The sequence below is a fragment of the Eubalaena glacialis genome, chromosome 17 (assembly GCF_028564815.1).
Source record: "Eubalaena glacialis isolate mEubGla1 chromosome 17, mEubGla1.1.hap2.+ XY, whole genome shotgun sequence".
In the NCBI taxonomy this organism is placed as follows: Eukaryota; Metazoa; Chordata; class Mammalia; order Artiodactyla; family Balaenidae; genus Eubalaena; species Eubalaena glacialis.
This window is the reverse complement of record NC_083732.1, coordinates 85,054,636-85,079,043: the sequence shown is the minus strand read 5'-3', so window position 1 is coordinate 85,079,043 and position 24,408 is coordinate 85,054,636. Positions and strand designations below refer to the sequence as shown.

Below are 24,408 nucleotides of genomic sequence, written 5' to 3'. Positions count from 1 at the left end.
TGGTGCTGAGGAGACTCCCCTGCCCCCCGTTTCCCTCGAGTGGAGAGTAACAGAGGACAGGGCAGGGAGAGGGCTTGCAGCCCCTCATCAAGTCTGGCTCACACCTTGTAGATGGTGGGGGCCCTTGGGAGCCACAGGGGATGGAATTGTGGCAAAGTGTCCCGTAAAGCCATGCTTGGGTCAGCAACTGTGTACTCAGCACTTGGTAGAGGGGGGGAAGAAACCAAAACAACCACCACCAAAAAGTCCTTTCTTCAGCACTTTCACAGAAATCCGTATGGCAGTATATAAAACTTTGTATGGATTTTGTGCTCGGATTTCACAGTGCGGTGCCCCAGAAAAACTATGCGAGCAAATAGAAGGAACTCAGCTGAATTTTATTGGGCTGGTTGACTCAGTAGCAGACAGAATTTTAGGTCACGCAAACATCGGTTCCTTGTCTTTTATGGCTTTCTTCCATTTTTATGGGGACCATAAACCTGACGGGGAAAGAGGAATCTGAGCCAGACAAATAGCAGAGGCTGTTCTGACTTCCTGGGATGCTGTCTCTAGAAACTTCAGCCAAATGTCCTGCAGCGGATGCCGGAGCCGAGTGCAGGTCATCATGGGGGAAGTCCTTATGGGTTGGTTCACCATGAAGTTAAACAAATAAGGTGCCGATTGGAAAACCGAGGAAAGAGGCCACCGCCATCTTGATGGAACTAAGGAGGGTTGTTAGAAGGCCAGGTTCGGAGCTGTCAGCTGAGGTGGGCTGGTCCCCAGGTCTGAGAAAAGTAGGTTCCCCACATGCGTATTCCAAACCAGGCCCCCGAGAAGCCCGGTGCCTCCTGTTCTCTGGTGATTTGAAATTGGACAAAGCAGTCTCCCCGGCATTGCTGTGGACCTGAAGGTCCAGCCTCTCAGGAAAGGCAGTGGCTTGAAGAGCGCTGGGGACTCATGTGCCCCGTGGTGGGCCAGGGCGCCTGGGATCCCTCAGCTCCAGATGGCTTCCTTTGGTTCATTCTCGCTGTCCTATTTGAAACATGCAAATGCACGTGAATTTGCGTTTGATTTTTAAATGCTGCTGTGGTCACAGCATTCCCTACAGACCCCTGCTCAGCCGCTCTGTGGTACTTGGAGGGTCAAGTCCCCTGCGTGTTGGCCCCGAGCGACCCTGCCCCATCTCCGTCTCCTGCCAATTCTGGGTCCATCTCTGGGTCCGTGTTTCCACCTCCCCGGCCTTGATTCCTTCTCCTCGCACGTCCACCGCTCCCTTCTCCTGTGGAATCCTGGAGAGGCTTCTGATGCAGTAACCTTCGGGGCGTCAAGCCGGGAGCCAGGTGGCTCCACAGTCGTTGTCTTACCCGGGCCTCCCAGTGAGGGCAGGTGGAGGGTGTCACCATCATCGCGTCATGGAAAAGCGTGCTAAGACTTAGGAAAATGCTCCTACACATCAACGTTTTCACTGTAGAAGCTATAGGAAGAGGACGAAGTAGTTTATAGTGAGCTCTGGTTTGTTCAAAAGTGTAACACCTACCCAATTTAGATCTAGTCCTGTGCTGGAGGGCTGGAGAAGGACAGCAGAATGACGGACATGAGCTTCGGAGTAGGATTAATCCGGCCATCTGCACTGAGAGTCAAGGCGGGTGGAGGGGTGGAGGGTGAAGAGCGTCTAGAAAAATACCTGCATCACTGCAGAGCTCACAGGGCAGAGAGGTGGCTGGCGGGGACGCTCCCGCTCCCGTGGTCCTGATTAGCCCGCGGCCTGAGGTCTGAGCTGGCTGAGAGCCCTTCCTGTGAAGCATCACCGCAGTGCATGTCCCACTTCATGGGACAGTCAGACCTGCTCTCACAGTGAGACTTCTCTGATCTCAACGTGACAGACACACCTTGTGCCATCCACAGTGTGAAAGACTGAGTCCTTCCCACCTGAGTTAGTTCTTTCTTTGGTGTCTTTCAACGGCAGGCTGTACTTGAAATTGCGAGATGAGAGGGTTTCGTGGAGGTGGAGATGGACCGTACAGGTGGGTGGGGAGTGAAGCGCGGGGTCTGCTACATACGGATTTTCTTCCCAGTGCCTCCTTTCCAGAGCAGTGACCAAGAAACGCCCTCAGAAAGCGTAAGGTGCTTCTACATAGCACGGGGTTCTGGTGTAGGTGAGACGTGTGCCGTTGCAGGGGATGATGGACACACTTACTTCGCAGATTCTGTCTGAAGGGATGGGTGAGGGCGTTAGCAGTGGCAGCCATGGAGAATTCTGTGGCCAGCACTTGGTGATTTTGTCTGCAACAGTCGAGTGACTTTGTCTCAAAGAAGGTGCCTTGCAGTGGAAAGAATCATGACATCAGCCTTTTATTGACCACTTGATATCTGCCAGCTGTTCACTTTATGAGTATCAGCCTCCTGCAGCTCCTTGAAGGAGTCTGGAGCATGCCCAAGGGCACAAAGTGGTGGGTGAGGGGCTGAGGTTGTGTCTGTCCGACCCTACACCCCCCATTCCTAACCACTGCACTGGACAATGCCGGTTCCCTGCCCTCCCCCAAAAGGGATGCTTTTATCTGAGAATTCTTGACCCTCGAAACCCATGTACCTTGTAGGAATCGACTTATTTTATGCAATGACTACATTATAGAGCCTCTGAGCCATAAAGTATAAATTATATGTGTGTGCTTGTATGTGTGAAACCTCTAAGATGAATTTATGCCATTTGCCTCTGGCTCTGGGTCTCATTCTCTTTTTTCACAGCTGGCTTAATCAGCGCCCCCAACTCCTATTCTTAGCCTGTGCCTTAATGTGCATTATTCATGGTTATCGACTTGGATAACTGTGGTCGAGTGCCTTCTATTTTTATCATAATTAAAGGGTTTAGGGGAAAATAGGTTCAGCTGCTTATGTGCCCTCAAATAGCCTTGTAGGTTGGGGCAAAATGCTGGGAGTTAGAATAAAGATGCCGCAGACCCTGTCCGTGGTGCTGCAGGACACGTTGGGGAAGTTTTGAGTTCACGGGTTCTCACGGCCCCAGGCAGAGCTGGAATAGGAAAGTCTGCACTTTCTCCAGCCCTGTCTGACACTCAGGCTCTTGCCAAGTTTCGTGGCCCAGCCACAGGGCCAAGGGCTTCATACAGGAGGGGAGAGCATTTATGGGAGGGTAAATGCTGGACTGCTAGGCAGCTGGGCTGGGAGGGCAGGGGAGGCCAAGGGCATGCACCCTAGACACCGACCGGCTGGACTCAGATCCCAGCTCGGCCACTTAGCAACTGTGGACACTGGGCAAGTCAGTTACTCAACCCCTGCAACCCGTGCTTTCCTCACCTATAAATTGGCGACTATAATTCTACTGGCCTCAGAGGATTACAACGAGGATGAAATGAACTAATGAAAATAAATGACTTACATTTGTAAGAAGTGCTCATAAATGTTAAGTATAATTACCGTGATACCAGCATAGTTTTCCACCTTTTACACCAAGTGACATCTTCTGCGTCCTCTGCATCAATGAGGTCTTATCCCCAGGGCCGGCTGACAGCTGGGAAATGTCAGTGTTCCCTGCCTCCCCCAAGGAGGACTTGTAACTCCCAAAGCCTCAGGGAGCCTGGGGAGTGTTATTAGAAAGCATGTTCCAGGTGGGCTGCCGTAGAGGTGTAAGGTATCTTTTCCTTTCTTCAGTTCATCCAAAATAATTTGCAGAGCATCTAAGAATAATAACGGTCCCCCATATTTACAACTACTACTGTCTGCCAGGACTGACTCACACACAAGCTACTCAGTTTTGGGGTAGAGATGGTTGTCCTCATTTTACAGGCCTATTAACCGTGTGACCAGGTGCAAGTGACTTTCTCTTTCTGTGTGGCCAAGCCAGGAAGTGAGCTCATGTATTCTGACATCACAGAGAAGTGGTTCTCAAACTTGACCAGGCGCCCAAACCCCCTTGAGGGCTTGTTAAACCACTGTGCCAGGCCCCGCTCCCGGTCGGTCTGACTCAGTGGGGCTGTGGTGAGGCCAGAGAATCTGCCCTTCTGACAAGGCGCAGGTGATGCTGACGCTTCTGGCCCGGGAACCACACCCAGAGGACCACTGCCCAGAGGACTCCTCAGCCCCACCCTAGGGCCTGCTCCGGCTCTACCAGTGGAAGGAGAGGGGTACTAACATGGCACCTCTCTCAGCGAAGCAATGTCTTCGTCAGTATTTCGGGGGAAAGCTCTGATATTTAATTAATCGAAAGAACAGGGGAAATAATCTGTTCTCTCTTGTCTGTTTTGCCCAGTGAAGTAACCAGGTAATTCGTAGAGCTCTGGTTCTGACATGTGGGCATATGGGTGGATAATTTCCTGCCACGTGGTACCCACCGGGGGCTCCCAGTGAGATTACTGAGGCAATGTGTGTGTGCATGAGGGGGTGGCCAGAAGAGAGGTCAGAGCCTTGGCTTGGAATCAGGGCCCCGATTTTGAGTCACAGCTGCCAGTGTGAACTGGGGGAAAGCCTCTCTTCCCCGAGCCCTGGTTTTCGTCTGTAATGGGTTTCACATGCATTATCTATGGTCATTTTCTTTTTTTTAAGTTTTTCATCCAGATTTTATTAATTCAATTCCATAATGACTGTGATATATCATAAAGATGAAACAAAATGTATTTTGTTTATTTAAAAAAATTTTTTTATTGAAGTGTAGTTGATTTACAACGTTGTGTTAATTTCTACTGTACAGCAAAGGGACTTAGTTATACACATATATACATTCTTTTTTATGTTCTTTTCCATTATGGTTTATCCCAGGATATTGAACATAGTTCCCTGTGCTGTGCAGTAGGACCTTGTTGTTTGTCCATTCTATATGTAATAGTTTGCGTCTGCTAACCTCAAACTCCCACTCCATCCCTCCCCCACCACCCCCCCCCCTTTGGTAACTACCAGTCTGTTCTCTAGGTCTGTGAGTCTGTTTCTGTTTCGTAGATAGGCTCATTGGTGTCATATTTTAGATTCCACATATAAGTGATATCATACGGTATTTGTCTTTCTCTTTCTTACTTCATTTAGTATGATAATCTCTAGTTGCATCCACATTGCTGCAAATGGCATTATTTTGTTATTTTTTATGGCTAAGTAGTGTTCCATTGTATATATGTATATGGTCATCTTCTTAAGCTGAGTGATTTCCTTTTTACAGGTGAAGAACAGAGGTTCCAGATAGTTTACTCCAACTAACAGAACTTGATGCTTCTTTCAAATTTCCCTGTGTACAAAGCATTTTCCAAAGCATTGTCTCAAAGCATCTTACAAACCACCTTGGGCCAGAGGTACTATTACTCCTTGCATCACCCTGTTTATGGACGATGAAGCTGAGACCCAGGAGGGGAAGTCACTTGTTCTGCTCAGCTAACGGGCAGCAGAGGCTTCACGCGAATCCAGACCCTCCTCTCCAGTCTGGTCCTCTCCTCTCCTCTCCTCTCCTCTCCTCTCCTCCCCCTCTCTCTCATCTTTCTCTTTCTCTTTCTCTCTTGCCTCCCTCCCTCTCTCCTTTCTTTCCTCCCTTCCTTCCTTTTTTTCCTTCCTACCTACCTACCTTCCTCCCTCCCTCCCTCCACTTTCCTGTTTTTTTGTACTTTACTGTGGATCCTGAGCTACACATATTCCCTTTAAAGATCTCCCTGTGCCCGACCTTTCCAGTTCCAGGGCAACCTCCAGTCTGTTCCCCACTCCTTTCTTTGACCCACCTTATGGACTTGCGAAAGTGTTCTTAGTTCTCAACAGAATATAAACAATGGGCATTTTAATAATATTTTATAGTCTACCAGTTATATCCACACTCATTTTCTCATCTGGAAGCAGCATGAACCTCTATCTTAGGAAAGATGAAACTGAGGTTCAGAGTGGCAGCATGACTTTCCTGCTGGGATGTCAGCGGACGGCTTAGGGCTGTAACTCTCTCTCTTCAGAACATCTGCAGGCAGCTGAGTCCAGGTAGAGGACTCTGGAAAGTGTGTCACGGGGGCATGGTGGTGTTCTGTGATGTTAAGATGAGGTGACACTGAAACATGAAATATGCGGGTCATGTTGACTTTTCCTTGGGGACACAGTTTTCAAGGGCAGGAACCCATCTAATGGAATGCCTGGACCGCATCATGACTTGAAAGTGGAAATTTCTCAGAATGTGTCTGTTTGCAGTGCCAGCTTGGTTATCCTAACCATGATTCAAATAAGATTAAAAAAAGAAAAAAGATGTTACCTTCTCAGACAAAGAAAATATTCATCTCTAAAGAGGCTCAGTTTGTTTGACTACCAGTGCTCTAAAGCCAACTTGCCAAGCTGTCCCCGTCCTTGGGAAGCACAAATCCTGCAGGAAGTTTATGACGCCTACAGTTTACAGATGTAAACTGAGACTCACAGTGTTTCGCTAACTTGACCCAGGCCATTAGTACTGAGCGACGGAGCAGGATTTGAAGCTGCAACTTACTGGCTCTTGAGACTGTTGTTTTCCTATAAGAGCTTGCTGTTCCCTTTGTCCCTGGGGGTTTCATACCCCCAGGGCTCATTCCCACAGGGCTCTGGGGAAGGAGTTAGAGCACAGGGAACACTTGTGGGGCCTGGGGCCACGTGGGCGCGGCTCACACGGAGGTGACGGAGCCCTGATTCCCATCTCATGGAGCTCCCGTCTTGTGATGAGACAGACTCACACAGATACTTGTTGGGCATCTACTGGAAAGTGCCAACAGAGCTGGACATGTGACAGCTGTGGGCACGGGAGGTTCCAGAACTCTCTGGAGTTCCCTCTGGCATTGTCTCTGGTCTTCTCCCTGGCTTCCTTTATTAGATGGTCCTGGAAACTCCGTGCCCTGCTGCTTTCCCCGCTGTATTCCTGAGGCAGGAGCCCACCTAGACCCCCCTTCCCTGCCTGCAGCTGCGGGACCCCCCACCTGCAGCAGCCAGAAGACGGGCTGGCCTTTCAAGGACTGGGTAACCCACCCCTGGGGCAAGCTCCGCACCGCGTCACCCCAGGAGGGCTGATCCTAGAGGAGGGCACTATGGGAAGCGTTTCCTTTTGGGAAGTTGTGAATTTATCCCTAGTGTTGTAAGGAAGCAGAGTTAAGTAGGCTGGTCCCTGCCATCTGGAAACACACAGCCTTTTGCTAAGATCAGAGCAGGATGGGGCAGGAGATAAAACGTGGCCTTGGAGACAGGGTGTCTGGGGAGCTGAGCCCACTCTGTCCCTGACCCCCGGCATCCTGGCTTGAGGCAGAGCTCCTGCCTCCTGCGAGGCCTTTGGGGACGCTCTGATGCTTTCCCAGGGAAGGACGGCTGGCTGAGGCTGAGTGGGGCTGACCTTGATCCCTGGGGAGGGAGAGCAAGGCTGGGCGCCCAGGCCTCAGCCGCCCCAAGCTGCTCACCAGGCCATGGAGCTGCTGGGTAGCCGCCAGAAAGTCAGGGTCCCTCTGTGCTCACGGGCTGCATGTGAAGACAGCATGGAACGCTTAGCCCACAGGGTTGCCGAGCATCCAAGCAGGGCCGTGCGTGCAAGTGCCAAGTGCTGTGCAGACGACGAGGCAGACTCGGGGCCCCCAAGTCTGATCTCCCACTACACACGCTGGAACTTTGCAGAGTACTGAATCCCTGTGTTTCCATGTCGTAAACTCTGAAACGTAGGTAGCAGTTGCATCTCCCTGTGGAATTGTTGTGAGGACGGGTCGAGTGCACCGATGAGGGTAAAGAGCTCAGAACCTGGCAGGTCGTGAACGTGCAGCGAAGACTGGCCGCCAGCAGCACGTCTGTAATATTTCCTTAACGTTATCTTTAGTATCCCGTTAATATTACTGCTGGTTCTGCCATTAGCGCTAACGATAGCGATGCTAGTTGGTGTCTGGTTGTCACTCTGTATTGCAGAAATCACTTGCATCTGTACTGGTTGCCTCTTTCAACCTCGGTTGAGTTTCACAATAGTCAGATAGAGGCACAGGCAGGCAGGGCATTCATGCCTGCTGTGTGGGTGTGGAAACAGAGGCTGAGAAATCTCCGGCCACAGCTGCCCCGCCCTTACAGGGACAGTGGGGACAGTTGGACCCCAGAAAGCACCTCATCAACTCCCACCTGTTCTGAGGAAACGGCCACTGCAGAGAACCCTGGGCCCTCGATATCGAACAATCCTTCCTCTGTGAAAATACCCAGACTGTTCGCCTGCCTTTGTGTCCAGCCAGGGAGAGTCAGACGTTCCCTAAGACCAACGAGAAAGTCTCTCCGCTTCGGAAATCCCACCTGAGTACAAGGCTTGCCAATCAGAGACTGTCTCCCTCTTTCTTCTTCTTACTCAATAACTAACTCCCTTTTAACGCTTTTGAACCCCTGCTGATGGCAGCCTGGTCCCCTGGACGCACGTGGGTGAAGGACTCGGTTTTGCCCCCGAGGAGGTGCAGGGTCCCCGCACGCGCCCCAGGGGCAGGTCAGGCGGGCAAGGACACTGTGCAGAACCGCCACCCACAGAGCAAGTTTAAGGCTTCAAGACAACCTGCCGTGAAGGAGCCTGTTTAACTTTATTTAACTGCAGTTCACAAGCTTATTTGACCCAAGAACCCGGCAGTCTTCCCCCCACCCCGTCACACGTTAACTACAAATCAAACAGGTATCGTCCAGACCAGCTTTGGAAATGTTATACGAACCCCCGCGGAGACACTTCATACTTACGCAAGCTCCACGGTGTCTGTAGTTGTTTCCGTTTTTACAGAAAGTGAGACCGAGACTCTGAGATCAAGTAATTTGTCCAAACTGGCCCACCCTTCTCTAAGGGACGGTTGCAGGAGCACCAAGGTTGCACTCAGCCTGCCAACACCCTGAAGTCCCGCCCCCCAGGCTGCCTTGCCTGCGACGTCCCCTCTGGAAGGTTCCACTCAGGTTAACTGATCTCCTTAGTGTCCAGGACTAGACGCTCCTGGCCCCAAGCTTAAGAACCAGAAACCACTTCCCAGCAGATCAGTGTTCCGTGGGAGCACAGTCACCCTGTGGGCACCATTAAATTGCTGGGTGACGGCAGGAGAGGGCACCTCGTGTGGCCATGATGACAGCGTGCCGGGGGTAGAGGTGTCCCCCCAGCAGGGGTGTGCTTTACTGCCCCAGCCCCACCTCATCCTCCCAGCGACCCTGCTGGTGTCACCCTCCACACTTGGACAAGGGGCGAGCACCACACAACCTTTCAGAGTGGCTGCCTTTGGGGTCACGCAGCTAGAAAGGTGCAGAGCTGGGCCAGAGATGTCTGTCTGTCTGTTTTTCTCTCCAATATCACAACTTAGAACGTTGAGACCATGGAAGGCACTTTGTAGAAGTTTTAAAAGTGTGTGTGTGTGTGTGTGTGTGTGTGTGTGTACATACATACATACACGGTTGCATTTTAATTTATAGATAAAAACTAGAAATGTATAATGTGTGTTGTGTCTTTCAGAAAATAAGACCTGTCTCAAGGGCTTATTATGAGTACTAAATAACACAATGTATGAAGACATCCTACAGGGTCCAGCCCTTAGTGTTTTCTAAATATACTTATAGATTCATCAGTTCAGTCATTCATTGAATGTCCAGCATCGTCATTTCACAGATGGAAAAGCCCAGAAAGAGGCACTGACTTGCTCAGTGTCCCACGGAAAATTGATGGGGAGGGGGCAGCTGGGATGAAGGTCGTGGTGGAATCCTTTGATTTGAATCAGGTGGTGTGGGAGCTGGACAGGAGCGGAGGGCTCCTGGGTTTCCCTGTTGTTGAGTTGCCCCCAGTCCATCTCCAGGAGGCATGGTTGGGGGGGACGAGCGGGTCCCCACAGCTGCTCCATGAGCGTGCCTGTCACATGCTTCTGCACAGTTCATTAGAATGGAGTTTGCCCCAGCTTAAGAAACATTTTTAATACCTGGTCTAGCCCGGTGGTTCTCAACTGGTGTGATTTTTACCTCCCAGGGGACGTTTGGCAGTATCTGGAGGCATTTTGGGTTGTCACACCTGGGGAGTGCTACTGGCACCTCAGGATGCTGCAGGACATCCTGCAACACCCAAGGCAGCCTCCCCACCCCCGAACAAAGAATCATCAGCCCAGTGCTGATGGGGCCCAGCTCAAGAACCCTGTTCCGGCCTGCTGCTGTGCTGACACGTGTGACCCCGGTCCTGGAGGGGGTCAGCCACACGGCGAGTTAGGGGAGGGCGGGGCAGGGCGTCTCACTCCCACTGTCAGGTGCATACGTACCCCCTGAGGGGTCTTGTTAATACATGGACCCTGATACAACAGGCCTCCAGTGAAGCCTGAGAATCTGCATTTCTCACCCTCTCCCAGGAGGCGCCCAGGCTGCAGGTCTGTGAATTGCCCTCTGAGTAGTGGTATCTTGGCCACAGGTCGTGTCTGGCACTTTCTCCGCTGCACCAGCATCCTGAGAGCCTGTCTCCAGTGCTGTCCTCACCCTGTCCTAATTGCTGTTCTCTTTCTCTCGTCCTAGGGATCCCTGGGCCTGCCGGGTCCCCCTGGGAGAGACGGCAGCAAAGGCATGCGGGTACGTCTGTTCCCACGGGGCAGCACCGGGCTGGGGACCTCCTGATCAGAGGCCCCTGTCCTCGAGTGGGGTGGCCTTTGCCAGGGCCAGGCCTGAGCTGGGGCTTGTTTGTACCAGGATCTTCCCAGGTCCCCGGAGGCCAGCCTGATAATTATAACATCACCAGCAGCAGCCGTTGCCACCAGGCATCACCTGTGTGTCCCTGAGAGCTGTTTTCTCACTTAGTTGACAAGCAGTCCTGCATGGGAGGTCTTGTCCAGTGCCTAGACCTGGAACCAAGTCGAGGTCCAAGCTGAGGGACTCGGTTCCCAAGTCCCCAGTTCACAGCTCAAGGAGTCGGTGAGACCCCAGCAGCAGCCTGAATGGCCAGCCGGCCTCCCTCTGGGGGGCACGCCGACTCCACCTCTGCACCCGCAGCCTCTGAGTTGGAACACACTCTAGGACCTCAGGCAAAAAGTGATCTCAGCTCAGGCGGGTCAGTCTGATCCAGGATAAAGGGGTCCTCTTCTCCAGCAAGAACCCAAACGGAAGTCGGCTCGGGTTCTTGGCGGCGCCTGATGGGCACGCGAGCCGCTATGCTTGCTCCACTGTTCTGTCTCAGCTGAGTTTTGTTGGACCAGCAGCAGGAGTGGATGGGGGTTGAGGTGATGAACACCCGCAGTGAAGATCAGCTCCTTTGCTTGTAGAAAGAGTCTCTGGGGGAGCTGGGTCTCCGCTCACCAGTGGTTACATCGTTTCCGTGCCGAGTTCTAGTTCCAGGAAGAGATGCCCCGGGTGCCTGGGCCTGTGTCCCCCGGGTTGTGACCACATGCTATTCTGTGTGTGCAGGGGGAGCCAGGAGAGCCAGGAGAGCCGGGGCTGCCTGGGGAGGTGGGCATGCGGGTAAGTGTTGCTTCGAGTTATTCCCCTCATGTTCCTGGTGCACAGATCTTGATGCAAAACGAACTTTTTGGGTAACATCTCCTTAGGTGTAGAGGTGATGCCCAAATGGGTTCCCTACCTACGCTCCTCATGCACCACACCCAGGCTCATGTGTGTATGTCCACACATCCATGATGTTTCCTAAAGTCTTACAGAAAATGAATCATACAGTACTCTGCCATTTATCTTTTTTAACAAGAGACACATCTTTCCACACCAGTACAGATCGATACCACCTATTCTCTTAATCAGTGCATATTATTCCATGATATGGATGTGTCGTAATTTACTAACTTTTCCTCTTATTTGTGGCCCTCAAGGTTATTTCTAATTTCATCTGTTTTTCACTAAAATCAATAAATGTACACACGTGTGTGCACGTGCACACGTTTCTCTTACGTATACTGTATTTTTATTTCAGTAGGCTAGATGACAAAAATTGGGATACCTTTGGCTGAGGAAAAGAACATTTTAATTTTAATAGATTTTAACACATATTGCCCATTTAGTAGCCTAGAAACCATAGCAGCCCATGGTCCAGGCAGCAGAGGGGCCTCCAGGCCCTGCAGACTCCTGTTGGGCTTTGTCAGGACTCGTCTCGGCTGTGCCGGCCCCACGGCAAAGTGTGAGTGATGCGCTGAGGGAATCAGTCATGTGACCGGGAGCTGTGCACACGTCCTGGCCAGATCGTGGCATGGCCGCGGGCCGCGGGGCACGTGGAAGCGAGACGGCCGCACTGGCCTTACGATGGCTCAGAGGCAGCACGCTGTTTCCTGTTCCTCGAAGTCGAGCAGAGTTGCGTGTGAATCCTGGTTCCACCAGGCAGGGGATGGCATGAGCTCTGCGTGGGGCGGGGAGCAGCGGAGGTGGAGGGGTCTCTCGGGGAGACCTTGTGCGGGCAGCACGGTGGCACGTGGTGGGTGAGAAGCAGCCCTCTCAGCCCTGAACATGGTTGCTGACTGAGTGTGGCCTCTGCTCCTGCCTCTTCTTGCCATTCCCAACCTTTTTTTTGTGAACACTCTTCTGCAGGGACCCCAAGGACCTCCTGGACTTCCCGGACCTCCCGGCCCCATCGGAGCTCCTGTAAGTAGAGGCAGCTGTGCGGAAGGGGCTCTGTCGCCTCTTCCAGGGACTGGGACCCAGACTCTTGACAGGTCCCCATCCCACGTCTGTACACGGAGGACATGGCAGTGAAGCATGGGTGACTCTTCTTAGACCAGAAATGCTTACACGTTATGGTACTTAAAGGATCTCTTGGAGATCACGTTTAAATGCACGTTCCCAGGGCCCCATTCCCAGCTAAAGCAACAGGTTTGTGTGGAGCCCAGGACTCTGCATTTTTACCCAGCAGCCCAAGTATTTCTGACACTTGACCTAAAGAAGCCATTTTTACCAACCTGTCTAGTCAGCCGCCCCAGAAGGGGCTGGAGTCTTTATTATAAATTCCCAGCCCCTAGAACAGTGCCAGACACATGGGATGTTTAGTGACCAAGTGCCCCATGAATAAAGCGATGAAGAAGTAGATATGGTATATTGGAGCAAAGTGTCTTCTTGGGCCTCTAACCTTGTTCTTGGTTCTTGTTAAGAAAGATTTGAGATGATCTCCAAATGAAAGAAGCAGTGTTAAAGGTCGTTTTCAAACAAGGCAGCCTGCATTGCTTCAGGGGCATTCAGAACCTCTGATCTCTGTGTATCTGGCCAAAATATTTGGATGGAATTAGAATGGCCTGTATATCCAGCTGCCTCCGAAGGCCTAAGTGGTCCGCAGACCCTCTGCCTTCTGGGAGAGCATCCTGTGCTCTGGCCCTGTGCCTCTTCTCCAGGCACCAAAGATGTATGTATTATTCCTGGAATCCACAAGCAGGCCTGGGTAGTCTCTTCCCCCTTTAACATCTTTTTCATAGAGCGTCCAAGGGTCCCTTCTCCAGGAAGGGAGTGGAGAGAGAGGGGACACAGGGCATTCACCTAGTAACACAGGACATACTCAGGCCTCTCCAGCAGGGCCATGCACCAAGCTGCATTCCTGCCCGGGAGAAGCCGTGCTTCCACCAGCTGGGGTGCTGGTGACCCGGCAGCTCACTGCACACCCTACACATCTCAGAGGAGCAGACACACGTACGTTCTGATCTCTGCACTGTAATGTGGGGCAGTAGGCTTCAGGTAGAACTTCTACAAGATTCTTGTGCAAACCAAGGGATCTGTGTAGCCATTCATTGGCTCACTTATTCAACAAGTGTTTATGGACATCAAGTGGCAGCTGCTCTTCCAGACCGTGGGGTACGGTATTGAAGGAAAGGAGGCACTGCCCTCATGGGGCTGGCATTCTGCTTGGGGGAGGCCAAGGATGTGTCCTGTGGGGCTGAGTGCTCAAGGAAAGTGAAGCCTGGTGAAGAGGATGGACGGTAGGCGGGAGGGGCAGGGACTGTAATTTGAATCCTGTGGTCAGAGAAGCCAACACCTTGGCTGGCGTTTCCATCACGTCTGCTCACAGAGGGGAGGGAGTCCTTAGTGCAGGTTCTAGGTGTTGCTCCTGAGGACGGTGGGGTGGATGGAGGGAGGGGCAGCGGCCCTGTCCCTGGGGGAGGTGGAGGAATGTGGCTTAAAGGGGACCAGAGTCTCAGGTTCAGGGTTGGGCTGCTCCGCCATTCCATGATCAGACGGCATCACAGGCTCTGGGTGGCAGCGGGGACTGATTCCAAGGCCACCTTCCTGCGCTTGACCAGATGAGCTCAGGGACCAGGGTGGGTTCGAGTCTTAACAGGGAGGACCTGGATGATCCAGGCGGGGGGACCAGCCCCAGGAGCTCACGTCTCACACAGGGGGGGACCCAGCTCGCCACCCAGGCCTGAGGGGGGAGTGCAGGCCGCTGTGCGGAGTGAGGCTGCACGGGAGACAGACCTTCACCACCATCCCAGGCAGGCAGGCTGCCCACGGGCCTCAGACTCAGCCCAGAGAAGCTGGACGGGGCTGTCCTGTTACTCATCTTCCCCTCTTCTCCAGGGTCTCCATGGAGAACGAGGTGAAAAGGGAGCCCGAGGAGAAAAGGTATTTCCAATCTGCTTCAGTCAATCAGTGCAGCTTTCCATAGACAATGTGTGTGTGCACGTGTGTGTGCGTGCATGCGTGTGCGCGCTGGCAGGTGAAGGCCGGTGCAGAGGAGGCATTAGTTTCCCAGCCTTCTGAAAGTAAGCTCTGGGCCCAGAAGGCTGTGGGCTCAGTACCTGCGGGGGCTGTAGTCCCCTCGCAGAGACAGGGTTTCGGGTTTCCTGGCCAGAGAGGTTTTGAAAGAGCCTTTGGATCCGGACTCAGTTCCAGTTGCTGCCATGGACTCACATCTCCCTCGGCAAGTTGCACAAGTTCTCCACACCTCGATTACCTGACTCTCCCACGGAGGGAGGGAGCGTGGTGACAGTCGTGGCCTTGGGGACCCACGTTTAGCCTCATGCATCAAGTGGTGTGACCTGACCTCAGCTGAGACTCGTAAACGCACATTGCCACCGAGGTGACGTGGTCAGGGCGGGCTGAGGCTGGCCGTGCCTTCGTAGCGAGGCTGCCGGGTCACAGGTAATCCTCAGACCAGATCCTTCTATGGGTGCTAAGGCCGTAGAAGGCTCGGGGTTCTGCTGGGTGGGGGTAAGGACCGCATATCCTCCCTGACCTCTCCAGACAGCAGCTGGCGTCGAATTCTCAGAAATCCCAGGCCCATCTGTTCATGGGGCTCCTTCAGATCAAGAGCTAGAAATTGGCCATGTTCCGTTTTCAGCAGCTACCCTGTTCCATCTTCCTAGAGTACATGTTACTCTAGTTTTATAGGGAATGTCTAAATTATTAAGGAACTTAATTTTATTTCAGTATATTTGGAAAATAGTGAAAAACCAGCCTCTAATTCCACCATCCTGCTACGACTGCGGTGGCCACTTTGGCACGTTCCCTGTAGGACTTGTTCTTGTGTGTCCCGTGTCTTCCTGTGTAGTCACACGTGACATGTTCTGCTTTGCATCCCGTCTTGTCTCTTGTTCCTGCGTGGAGCCTCTCCCCCCATGCTGCCGTAGACTTTTATGATTTATCTTAAATGGCTGCACAGCGTTCCATTGTGTGACTAGACCGTGATTTATGTGCCCGTTCCCCTATTATTGATCACTTAGGGTTGTTTCCAGTTTTTCATGATTAAAAACACTGCTTTGGTGACCAATTTTGCACCGATAGCTTTATTTATTTATTTTTCAAATTTAGGATGGTTTCCTTAGGCTGCTCCCCCAGAAGGGAGGCTCCAGTCAAAGGAAACGGATGTGTTGTGTGGCTCTGGAAACACGTGGCCCCGTGGCTTCCCAGAAGGCTCCTCAGAAGGAAAGAGGGGGCAGAGGCTAGCATAACGCCCCACCTCAGCTCCAAAGCATGGTTTCTGTTTGTTTGGATATTAAATTTTAATCACTGTAGCTTAAAAAGTGAAATACCTTACTTACCCCGTGGTCATTATGAGTTGTGTCTCTTGGTTCTTTCGAGAGATTTCATGTGGCTCCGTGTATTTGGTTACAGGTAGAGCGCCTCTCTGTGGCCCTCTGCTCCTTCCCTTTATAAGGTAGAGTCTTGAAAGTGACACTTGGGATAACTGAGAATCCAGGAACAGGGCTTGATGGGCAGCTCTGGTGCACGAGGGAACAAGGGTCTCATTTGAAAGCCCCCGTGGGAGCAGGCAGGGTTTGGGGAACGGACCCGGCAGTAGGGCTGAGCTCCAGACCAGCAAGAGGGACCCTGAGACTCCGTGGCCAAAGGCCCAGGTGTGTAGACATCCCCCTGGCTGTCACCTGTGGGCACGATCAGAGACCCAGGCCCGTGCCCTGGCCTCCAGGCCTTCAGTGTCCCGCCAGCCACTACTGAGTGCCCGGTGCCTCATGTCCTGCGCTGACGGTGGCAGCGCCAGCAAAGACTGAGGACAGGCCCTGCTTTCGAGGCCCCAGGAGTTGAGTGGGCCACAGGGATTCACAGGGTCAACTCGCTTCGTGGTCCTGTGAGGTGCGCAGTGCCCAGTGTACAGCCTGGAGCGTGGATAGCCCTCCGTAGGCCTTGGGCAGACCAGTCAGCGAATAACAGGTGAGTCCTGTGTCCTCAGACCAGACCCCCATAAGAATGATAACTGGTGAATCGAAGGTGTGGGAACCGAAGCAAAGGACAGTAGCGTGGACACGGCTGGTCGTGTAAGGACAGGAGGTGGGTGCAGCCCCCCGGTAGCTCCGGGACCTTGGCCATCAGATCCAGGTGCCGTACTGACACAGCACTGCAGGGCGCGGACACCCAACGCTTGATCCCCTGGGAAGGGCTCCCCACACAGAGGGGTCAAGGCTGTGGCTTTGCCACTTGCCTGAGGCCCGGGGCTGGGCCAGGCCTGCAGTCACGGCATCTGAGGACCCACGGGCAGGAGCTCGTGAGGGTCCCCCGCCCACAGAGGACTCTGCTTTGCTTCATGTGGGGACCACGTGCCACCAAACGCCCTGGGGTCCGGGAGATGTGGGCTCATGCCGCGCAGCACTGATCCGGAGTGTGCAAAAGGAAATTAGGAAAGGAAAGACGCCTCCTTACTGGGCCTCAGTCCCCTGCATTATAAAATCGCGGTGGGCTCTGGATTGAGCCAGAAGCTGGTGAGGCGCCTGGCCCCAGCCCTTGCCCATCATCTGGTTCACACTCAGTGCCTGGGGTTTCCGGACGCACCTCCCACAAGTGTCTTCTGCCTCATGAAAGAATATGGAAGGAATCCTCCCAGTTGAAGCTATGTTTTAAGTGCTTTTTTTTTTTTTTAATATGCTGGAAAGAACCCAAAAAAGTAAAAGCATAACTTCAGTCCTTAAGAAGCCTGCAGTCGGACTGGGAGCTTGTGAAAAGTTAAGTTGATTCATCCATTAGTTTATTCATCCATTCATTCCCCAGTCACGTACCCACCCCCCAGCGCCCAGCTACAAATATTTTAAATATTTGTGCGACCTCCTTCAACTCTCTGCTCAAGCGCCACTTCCTCAGAAGTCTTCCTCGGTCCCCAGGCCTGTCCCAGAGCTTGCACGTCCGTGCCCCTGGAGCCCCTGTGGTTTTCACCCTCATGGGTCACGTGTATCACATTTGTTTGCCTTTCACCCCCAGCCCCGCACACACACCTGTAGCCCCCTGGCAACTTGAGCACGGCTCTCACACCCTGTTCACCTTACACACCTCTGGGGCCTCACGCCCTGGGGTGGTACCTGACACGGAGCACCTGGCCAGGCCTCATCTACCGATGCGCTGGGCACCAGGTGAGAAGTGATGCAGGAGCCAAGATCGGACTCAGGTTACAGAGGACCTTCAGTAACAGGTGTGTGAACTTGGACTTTTTTAGAGATGCGTAGGATGGATTTAGAAGATGCATCTTAGCACTTAGGCTTCAGTGCAGCCTCCGGAGTGGATGAAATGGTGAACAGGAAGCTGCATGGACCACGTCACGGAAGCCAGGAAATGTCACCGACAGAAAGCAGAGCAGGAGCCCTGCACCGACGAAAGACGGTCCCCTAAGCTCCCTGGTTGCGGCAGTCTAAGCTGAGCTGCTGAGGAATTTGCATTTCCCAGGGTTTCAGTCGAGACTGAAGTACAGAGCTGAGGACGCTTCACGGGCCTAGGGGGAGCCAGCTCTGCCCCAGAGGAGCTGGGCCGGCCACTTGCTGTACCAGAGCCTCAGGTTCTCGTCTGCGGAATGGAAACATGCACAGCCTCCCTGAATCCTGTTGGAACCTTGGATAAGACCACAGAATCAAAGTGTCCAGCACATAACTGACACATCCACAGACATCCGTGTCCTTTCCCACCTGTGTTTCAGGGGGAAACTCAGTCTGCACACTCAGTGCTTGGTTCTTCCCAAAGTCCTGTTTTGAAGTAACAGCCTTTTCCCGTGTAATGCTGGGCGGCTTGTCCATTAAGCTTTTGGAGTCTTAAGACTTTTCTTCCAGCCAAGAAATACATTCCTGTCAAAATTCTAATTATCAGATCTAGAAAGGACCATAGATAACCCTGGAGATCTCCCGTTATTGTCCAGAGGGGGAAACTGAGCCCAGAGGCGATGTGTTTCCTGATGCGGCCCGTTGTAAGGAGAGCAGGTGCTGGAAACGTCTCGCTCCCCATCTGGGCTTTCCCCGCAGGACACACGGGGCTGAACAGTCGACATTCCCTGGGGACTGTTTCTTCAGACAGGCCACAGCCCTGCCCGCTGCAGGCGCCACCTTGCAGGGAAGCTCGGGGAGTGGGGGGTCACCTGCAGGGGAGCCCCAGGAGAGGAAGTCCAGCTGGTGACCCATCAGCGTCAGTCTCCCCAGGCTGCACCAGGCAGCAGCATCGTGGCATAGAGGAAGCCCCGCACAGTGATTCTGGAGCCAGCCTGCCTGCGTTTTCAACCCTAGTTCTGGGACCTGCAAGCAGTGTGACCTTTGGAGAGTTTAGTTACCCTCTGAGTCTCGGGTTTCCTCAGTGCTGAGGGTAAATATCTACTGTGTGAGGCTACCGTGAGGATTCAGTGAGCATCTGCAAAACGCTTAGAGCAGTGCCGGGCAACATATGCCACATTTATGGAGGGTGGGGGTCAGAGAGCGAGATGGAGGGAGGGAGAGTATAGAAACAGCAGGACAGAGAAAGATGGGGGCGTGCCTAACCTGAGCCCTGCGAGCTCAGCTTTGGGTCTGAGCTCTGGCTCCCTTGCCAACTTTTCTCGGTGACTCTGGGGAGAGCTGGTTCCTTCTTTGCACCTCTGTTTTCCCATCTGTCAAACAAGAAGCCTGGGCTGCATGATCTCTTAGGCTCCTTTCCAGTTCTTATATCTGATGAGTACTTAAAACAGCTTATTTTCTCGTGAACCTCTCAGATTTCTTAAATCAGCAAGAAGGAAGTTTCCATTTCCCCTTGAGACAGGCGCATCCCGCTGCTTGGCTTGGCCAGACGTGGAGCTGGGCCAGAGAGAGCCAGTGGCCATGCATCACTGAGGCCACCTCCGCCAGCCACCTGGCAGGGCCTTCTCTGGGAGGCGGGGGCCGGGAGTTAGCCCTTGCCTCAAGCATCTTCCAGAAGGTGCCTTGCAGGCGCAGCGAGGTGTGGAGGCTCTGTAGGCACAAGGACCTCCTAGTGATTGAGGGGCAGTGAGGCCCGAATGGGTTGTCCAGGGGCTTTTAGGCTTGGGACAGTCGGCGAATGGTACAGTGTATCTAGTTAGTCACAAAGAGAGGAGTCCACTCCCTAGGGGCCAGAAGTTGGACGCGGCGGCCCCAGCTCTTCTATCTGGAAAACCGTGCTCCCCACACAACTTCGGGTGGGTGTGGCAGTCGAGCTCCTGAGGCCCCAGGGAGGACGTCCCAGGGGTCCTGCCCGCCCTGGTTTGGGACTAGGGAAGCCCAGGCCTTGGGGGTGGAGTGAAACGGTCAGAGCACCAGCTTTGGAATCAGCAGGACCAGAGTCTCACCCTGGCCCTGCCTCTGTCAGCCCTGGGACCTCACACCAGCTTCTAGTCTCTCTGACCTGTGTCCTTATCTAACATCTAGAGGTAACACCATCTGTCTCAGGAAGTGACCCTGAGGATCCGATGAAATTAGTTGTGAAAGCAACTACAGGACTTAGCACCCGGTAGGCACCCCCTGAACGTTTAACGAAAGGGAGTGGGAGTTTTGAAGGGACTGTGGCCATGGTGCATCCCGCCCACACCAGCCCCCGACTCTGTCTTACGCTGAGTCGTCAGTAAGACCATGGCCTTCAATCCACGTGGCTCTGGAAGGGCTGGCAGCGTTGCCCACCAGGTGTTACTGGGATGAGTATTTGTTGACTTTCTCCTGTGTGCTGGGTGCGTGTGGTTAAATCTTTATGGAGCAAGTGCCCAGTGGGGAAGCACACCACACACCCCCTCCCGCATTAAATGTGCACAGGAACACGGACATTTCAGGGTCCTCCAGACTAGGCAGCCTAGATGGCAGGGGCTGTGTGCGGGTTTTGTGCTTTAAGCGGGTTGTGTGTGCCCTCTGCTGTCGGAGACCTAGAACAGCAAGTGGACCTGGCCTGGGGGAGCCCCCCCGCCCCCTGCCTTCACTGCAAGCCCCCAGGACTGAGACAGTGAATACCAGATCTTCTCTTGAGCTGTGTGAGCCAGGATGGCACACTTAATCTCTGAGACTCAGTTTCCTTTACTGAAAGCAGGGACAGTGTGTCATAGGATTGATGTGAATTTTAAATGGGATAGTGTGTGTTCAGCTCCTGGTACCCAGAAGATGCTACAGACGCGGATTGAGTCTGCTTTGATTTGCATATTCCAGGCTTCTGGTGGGCCGTGCTCGCGCTAGTTTGAACGCTGACCCCATTCTTCCCTGTGACTTCCGCCCCGCCTCCTGTCCCAGTAGGGCTCGGAAGGTGTTGCAGTTAAAGACCCGCTCTCAGAATGCCGTCTTCTGTCTTCCGGCTCTGTCCCTGTCCACATCTCTCTGCCTCTTTGTCCCTGTCTCTGCTGTCCCTCGGCTCATCTCTGCCCCTCATCCGTCCTCTCCTGCTCATTCCCTCCCTCTCTCATCCCCTGCTCATGGAGACACACACCTATCAGCACCCCAGTCGCATCCCTCCTGCCCCACTCTCTGTGTGCTGACCAGGGAGAGAGACCGCGGATGCCACGTCCAGCCGAGCCCGAGCCCTGCACCCTGCAGCTGTCCTGAGTGGCAGCTGGGAGAAGTCTTGCTTCCGGGCTCCACTGACCTTGATGAGTAAGTGCAAGGCTGTTAAGAAATAGGGACTTGGGCTGCGAGGTAGGACTTGTGGTCAACACTCCTTCCTTTGCTGAGCCCTGTGGAAGTGCCCCGGGGGACGTTCAGTAGGCTGGCCTGCCACGAGGAGAGCTCTGGAATGGAAGTCAGGAGGCCTTGACTTCAGTCCTGGCTCCATCGCTAAGTTTCTGTGTGACCTTGGACAAGCTATACCTCCTAAGGTTGTCAGTTTCCTCACCTGTAAAATGAGGGGGTTGGCGTTCTTGCCAGATCACCTGCTCTGGGAATCAATGGAAGAGATGCTTGTGGTCCTCCAGGGGCCTCTGCTCAGACCACACGGGGTGGTAGACGTAGAAGATTGAGGGTCAGGAGAATCCAGGTGCTGGTGCCAATGCAGTCACACCTCACTGGGGTAAGTGGCTTACATCAGGGCCTCCATTTCCCCATCAGGGTCATCCTCAAACCTGCCAACCCCATAGCGTTTGGAGGAAAAGAAGATGCAGTAGCACACGTGGAATCACTTGGCAGAGAGAGACACTGCAGGCAGCTCTCCTCTCTGTTCAGCCCGAACTTCATGTGATGGAAAGACTTTAAAAGAGTTAATATATGAGTGCTTGGAAATAGAAACGCGTACATCATTGTTCCAGGATTTTAAAATCATCTCTGAAGGATAGGAAATATACATGGTTCAGTCTACGTAGATGCAAAGTGGAGAGAAACTACAGTGCAGCCTGCGGAGCGGGGAGAGGCGCTGGGACGATCCGCAGTCTAAGTCAGTGGACGTGGGGAGCCAAGGGATCCGGGGACGGTTGTCAGTGACTCACTGAGGCCCCGCCCTTAGAGCGGCAGAGCTGGGCATCTCCTCCCCTGACCTCTGCTTGAACTGTCCAGTGGGGAGCATCAGTTTTTGCCCCCAGATTGAGAGAAAGAAGCCCCCCCCCTTACCCTGCAGTCACCAGGGGTGGGCCGGGTGCACAGAGTCAGCATCCGCAGGCAGGCACCCCGGACTGGCAGAGCAAAAATGTGCAGAAAACCAAGACTCCTCAGTTATGCAAAGGAAGACACCATCCTGGAAGACACACCAACCGTAAAACAACAAAGAAGGAAAGAAATAACTTAAGAAATAAAGTTACAGGGAGGTAGAAGGAGAGCTCAGAATCCTTCTCTTGTGCAGTGCTGCAGCCATTCAGTAGTGTCAGCTGGGGCCACACTGCGCGTCTCCAGGCGGGGCTCCGGGGACACAACAATGAAAAGAGTGAACCCAGCCCGGTCCTCCTGGGGGAGGGGAGAGAAGGGTGGTCACGTGGAGAATAAATGCAAATTGGATTCAGAGCTGTGAGGGAGACACATATGAGACCATGCTGGGGAAGAACAGGACATCGAATCCGGACTAAAAGGCCAAAGAGGTGACATTTACATGAGCCCTGAGGGCACCGAGGAGCCAGCAGAGAGAAAGGCAAGCATAGCCCTTGGAAACGAGAGAAGTTGCTGTAATTGAGGCCCTCAAAGAAGGAGCCTGGGCTGCTGGAAGCTGTGTCATAGGCTGTTGATACCAGCATGAACCCACCTTTTGGAGTGATCTCTCTCCATCAACCGAGCTCTTAGGGCCCAGCTGGGAGAAGGACACCAGCAAGGAACACTGGACCCGAGGATTCAGCCATGAGGGGAACACACCAGCATCACGGGCATGGCTTGGAGGAGAACATTGGTATTTATCCACTGGCTGGCATAAGCAGGTGTTCTAGATAAGTCATCTCATTCCTTAGTCATCCGTATCTTTCAAAGAAGGGACAATTTTCATCCCCAGGAAACACAGTCAACGGAAACATCTCAGAGAGGTGAAGCAACTTGCCCAAGATTCCAGAGCTATTAAGAGATTCGCACCTGTGTGAACATAAGCTGATGGGTGGAGGTTGTGTGGATGGTAGCCCACTGTGATCCAGCAATTAACTCTTAGGTCTGTACCATGCACTGCAAACAGTGGACGTTTATACGTACTTCCTGGAGGGATGAATGACGTGTAAAATGTGTCCACAGTTTTATGAGCTGCATTACAAGCCCCATGCATTTATTATTGTTTTTGACCCCCATGTAGACCCATGAGATAAGGAGTCTGTGTGGTTCCAAGAGGCTGTGTGGTCTTCACTTGGTCACAGATTTAGATGAGAAGCAGAGATGGGAATGTGGTTTCCCTGACCTTTAACTTATGCTCCTTGACCCCCAATACACGTAAACTCTAGGCTGCTGTGTGTGTGTGTTTGGCTCTCCTGGTGCCTCGTGGAGAACAGAGCATGCTCGGGAACTAAGGGCCTTTGCTTGCCTTTCCTTTTTTATGACATTGACCCTGGGGATGTCCCTCTGTTCTTCATTTCTCCTCTTTCCTTCTTTTGCCAGGGGGAGAGAGGCCTGGATGGATTCCCCGGGAAGCACGGGGACACTGGAAAGCAGGTAGGCAGACATTGGCTCCGGGGGCTGTACGGGGCTGGGACCTGTGCAGAGCTCGTAGGGCCTGGGGACTGTGGCCTTTGTCCTGCTCGGCTGGGGATTCCAGGAGGGTTAGCGACCAGCCCCCAGCTTACGGCCACACGTGGACTCCTCCACGCCAGAGTGGAGGGATTCCAGAGAGCGCACCACGTTAAATCCATTCTCACCTCAGCAATACGACACGTGATCATTAACGTAAAGGCCATGGGCGACGCACACGTGTTCAAAGTGCTGTATTCATTGCAGTCCTGTCCCCGAGAGTAAAAGATTACTAACAGCCCTAATGCTCATCAATAGATACAGGAGAATAATATAAAATTAATGTGGAAATTAATAGAGCTTCTAATGTCCTGATATGATATTCTCTGAGATACACTGTTAAGTGGAAAATAAAGGCAAGTGTAGGATGGTGTGGGAAGATGCATCTATGAGTCCCAAGGGGACCACATGGAGATGTGGCATTGGGTTAGTTGAGGAAGAACTTTCTAGCAATAAGTGCAGTCTGGGAAGCCTTGTCGAGGGGGACCGGTGCCTTCTGGGGAAAAGGCCAGGTACAGATTTGGAGGCGCATTGCCCTCAGCCTCTTCCTTCTCCACTGCTGCCCCTGACGGCCTTCCTTTCCTTCTTTCCTCCAGGGAAGACCCGGCCCTCCTGGCGTGCCAGGGCCCCAGGGAGAAAAGGTAAGCCAGGCCCTGGGGTGACAGATGGCTCTTGACAAGCAGGTGTGTGAGCTGAACAAATCAGGGCCTGGGGTGTGTGTGTTGGAGGGCCCAGGCTG

General features: G+C 53.1%; 1 protein-coding gene across 1 annotated transcript in view; it reads left to right on the top strand.

The window, feature by feature from the left end:
• COL22A1 (collagen type XXII alpha 1 chain) overlaps positions 1-24,408 on the top strand; it is a 247,984-nt gene that overhangs the window by 81,943 nt on the left and 141,633 nt on the right. The window contains exons 12-17 of the mRNA XM_061171582.1: positions 10,432-10,485; positions 11,314-11,367; positions 12,436-12,489; positions 14,407-14,451; positions 23,541-23,594; positions 24,266-24,310. Of these exons, the coding sequence (XP_061027565.1) occupies positions 10,432-10,485; positions 11,314-11,367; positions 12,436-12,489; positions 14,407-14,451; positions 23,541-23,594; positions 24,266-24,310 (306 nt within the window). The remainder of the gene's footprint in view (positions 1-10,431; positions 10,486-11,313; positions 11,368-12,435; positions 12,490-14,406; positions 14,452-23,540; positions 23,595-24,265; positions 24,311-24,408) is intronic.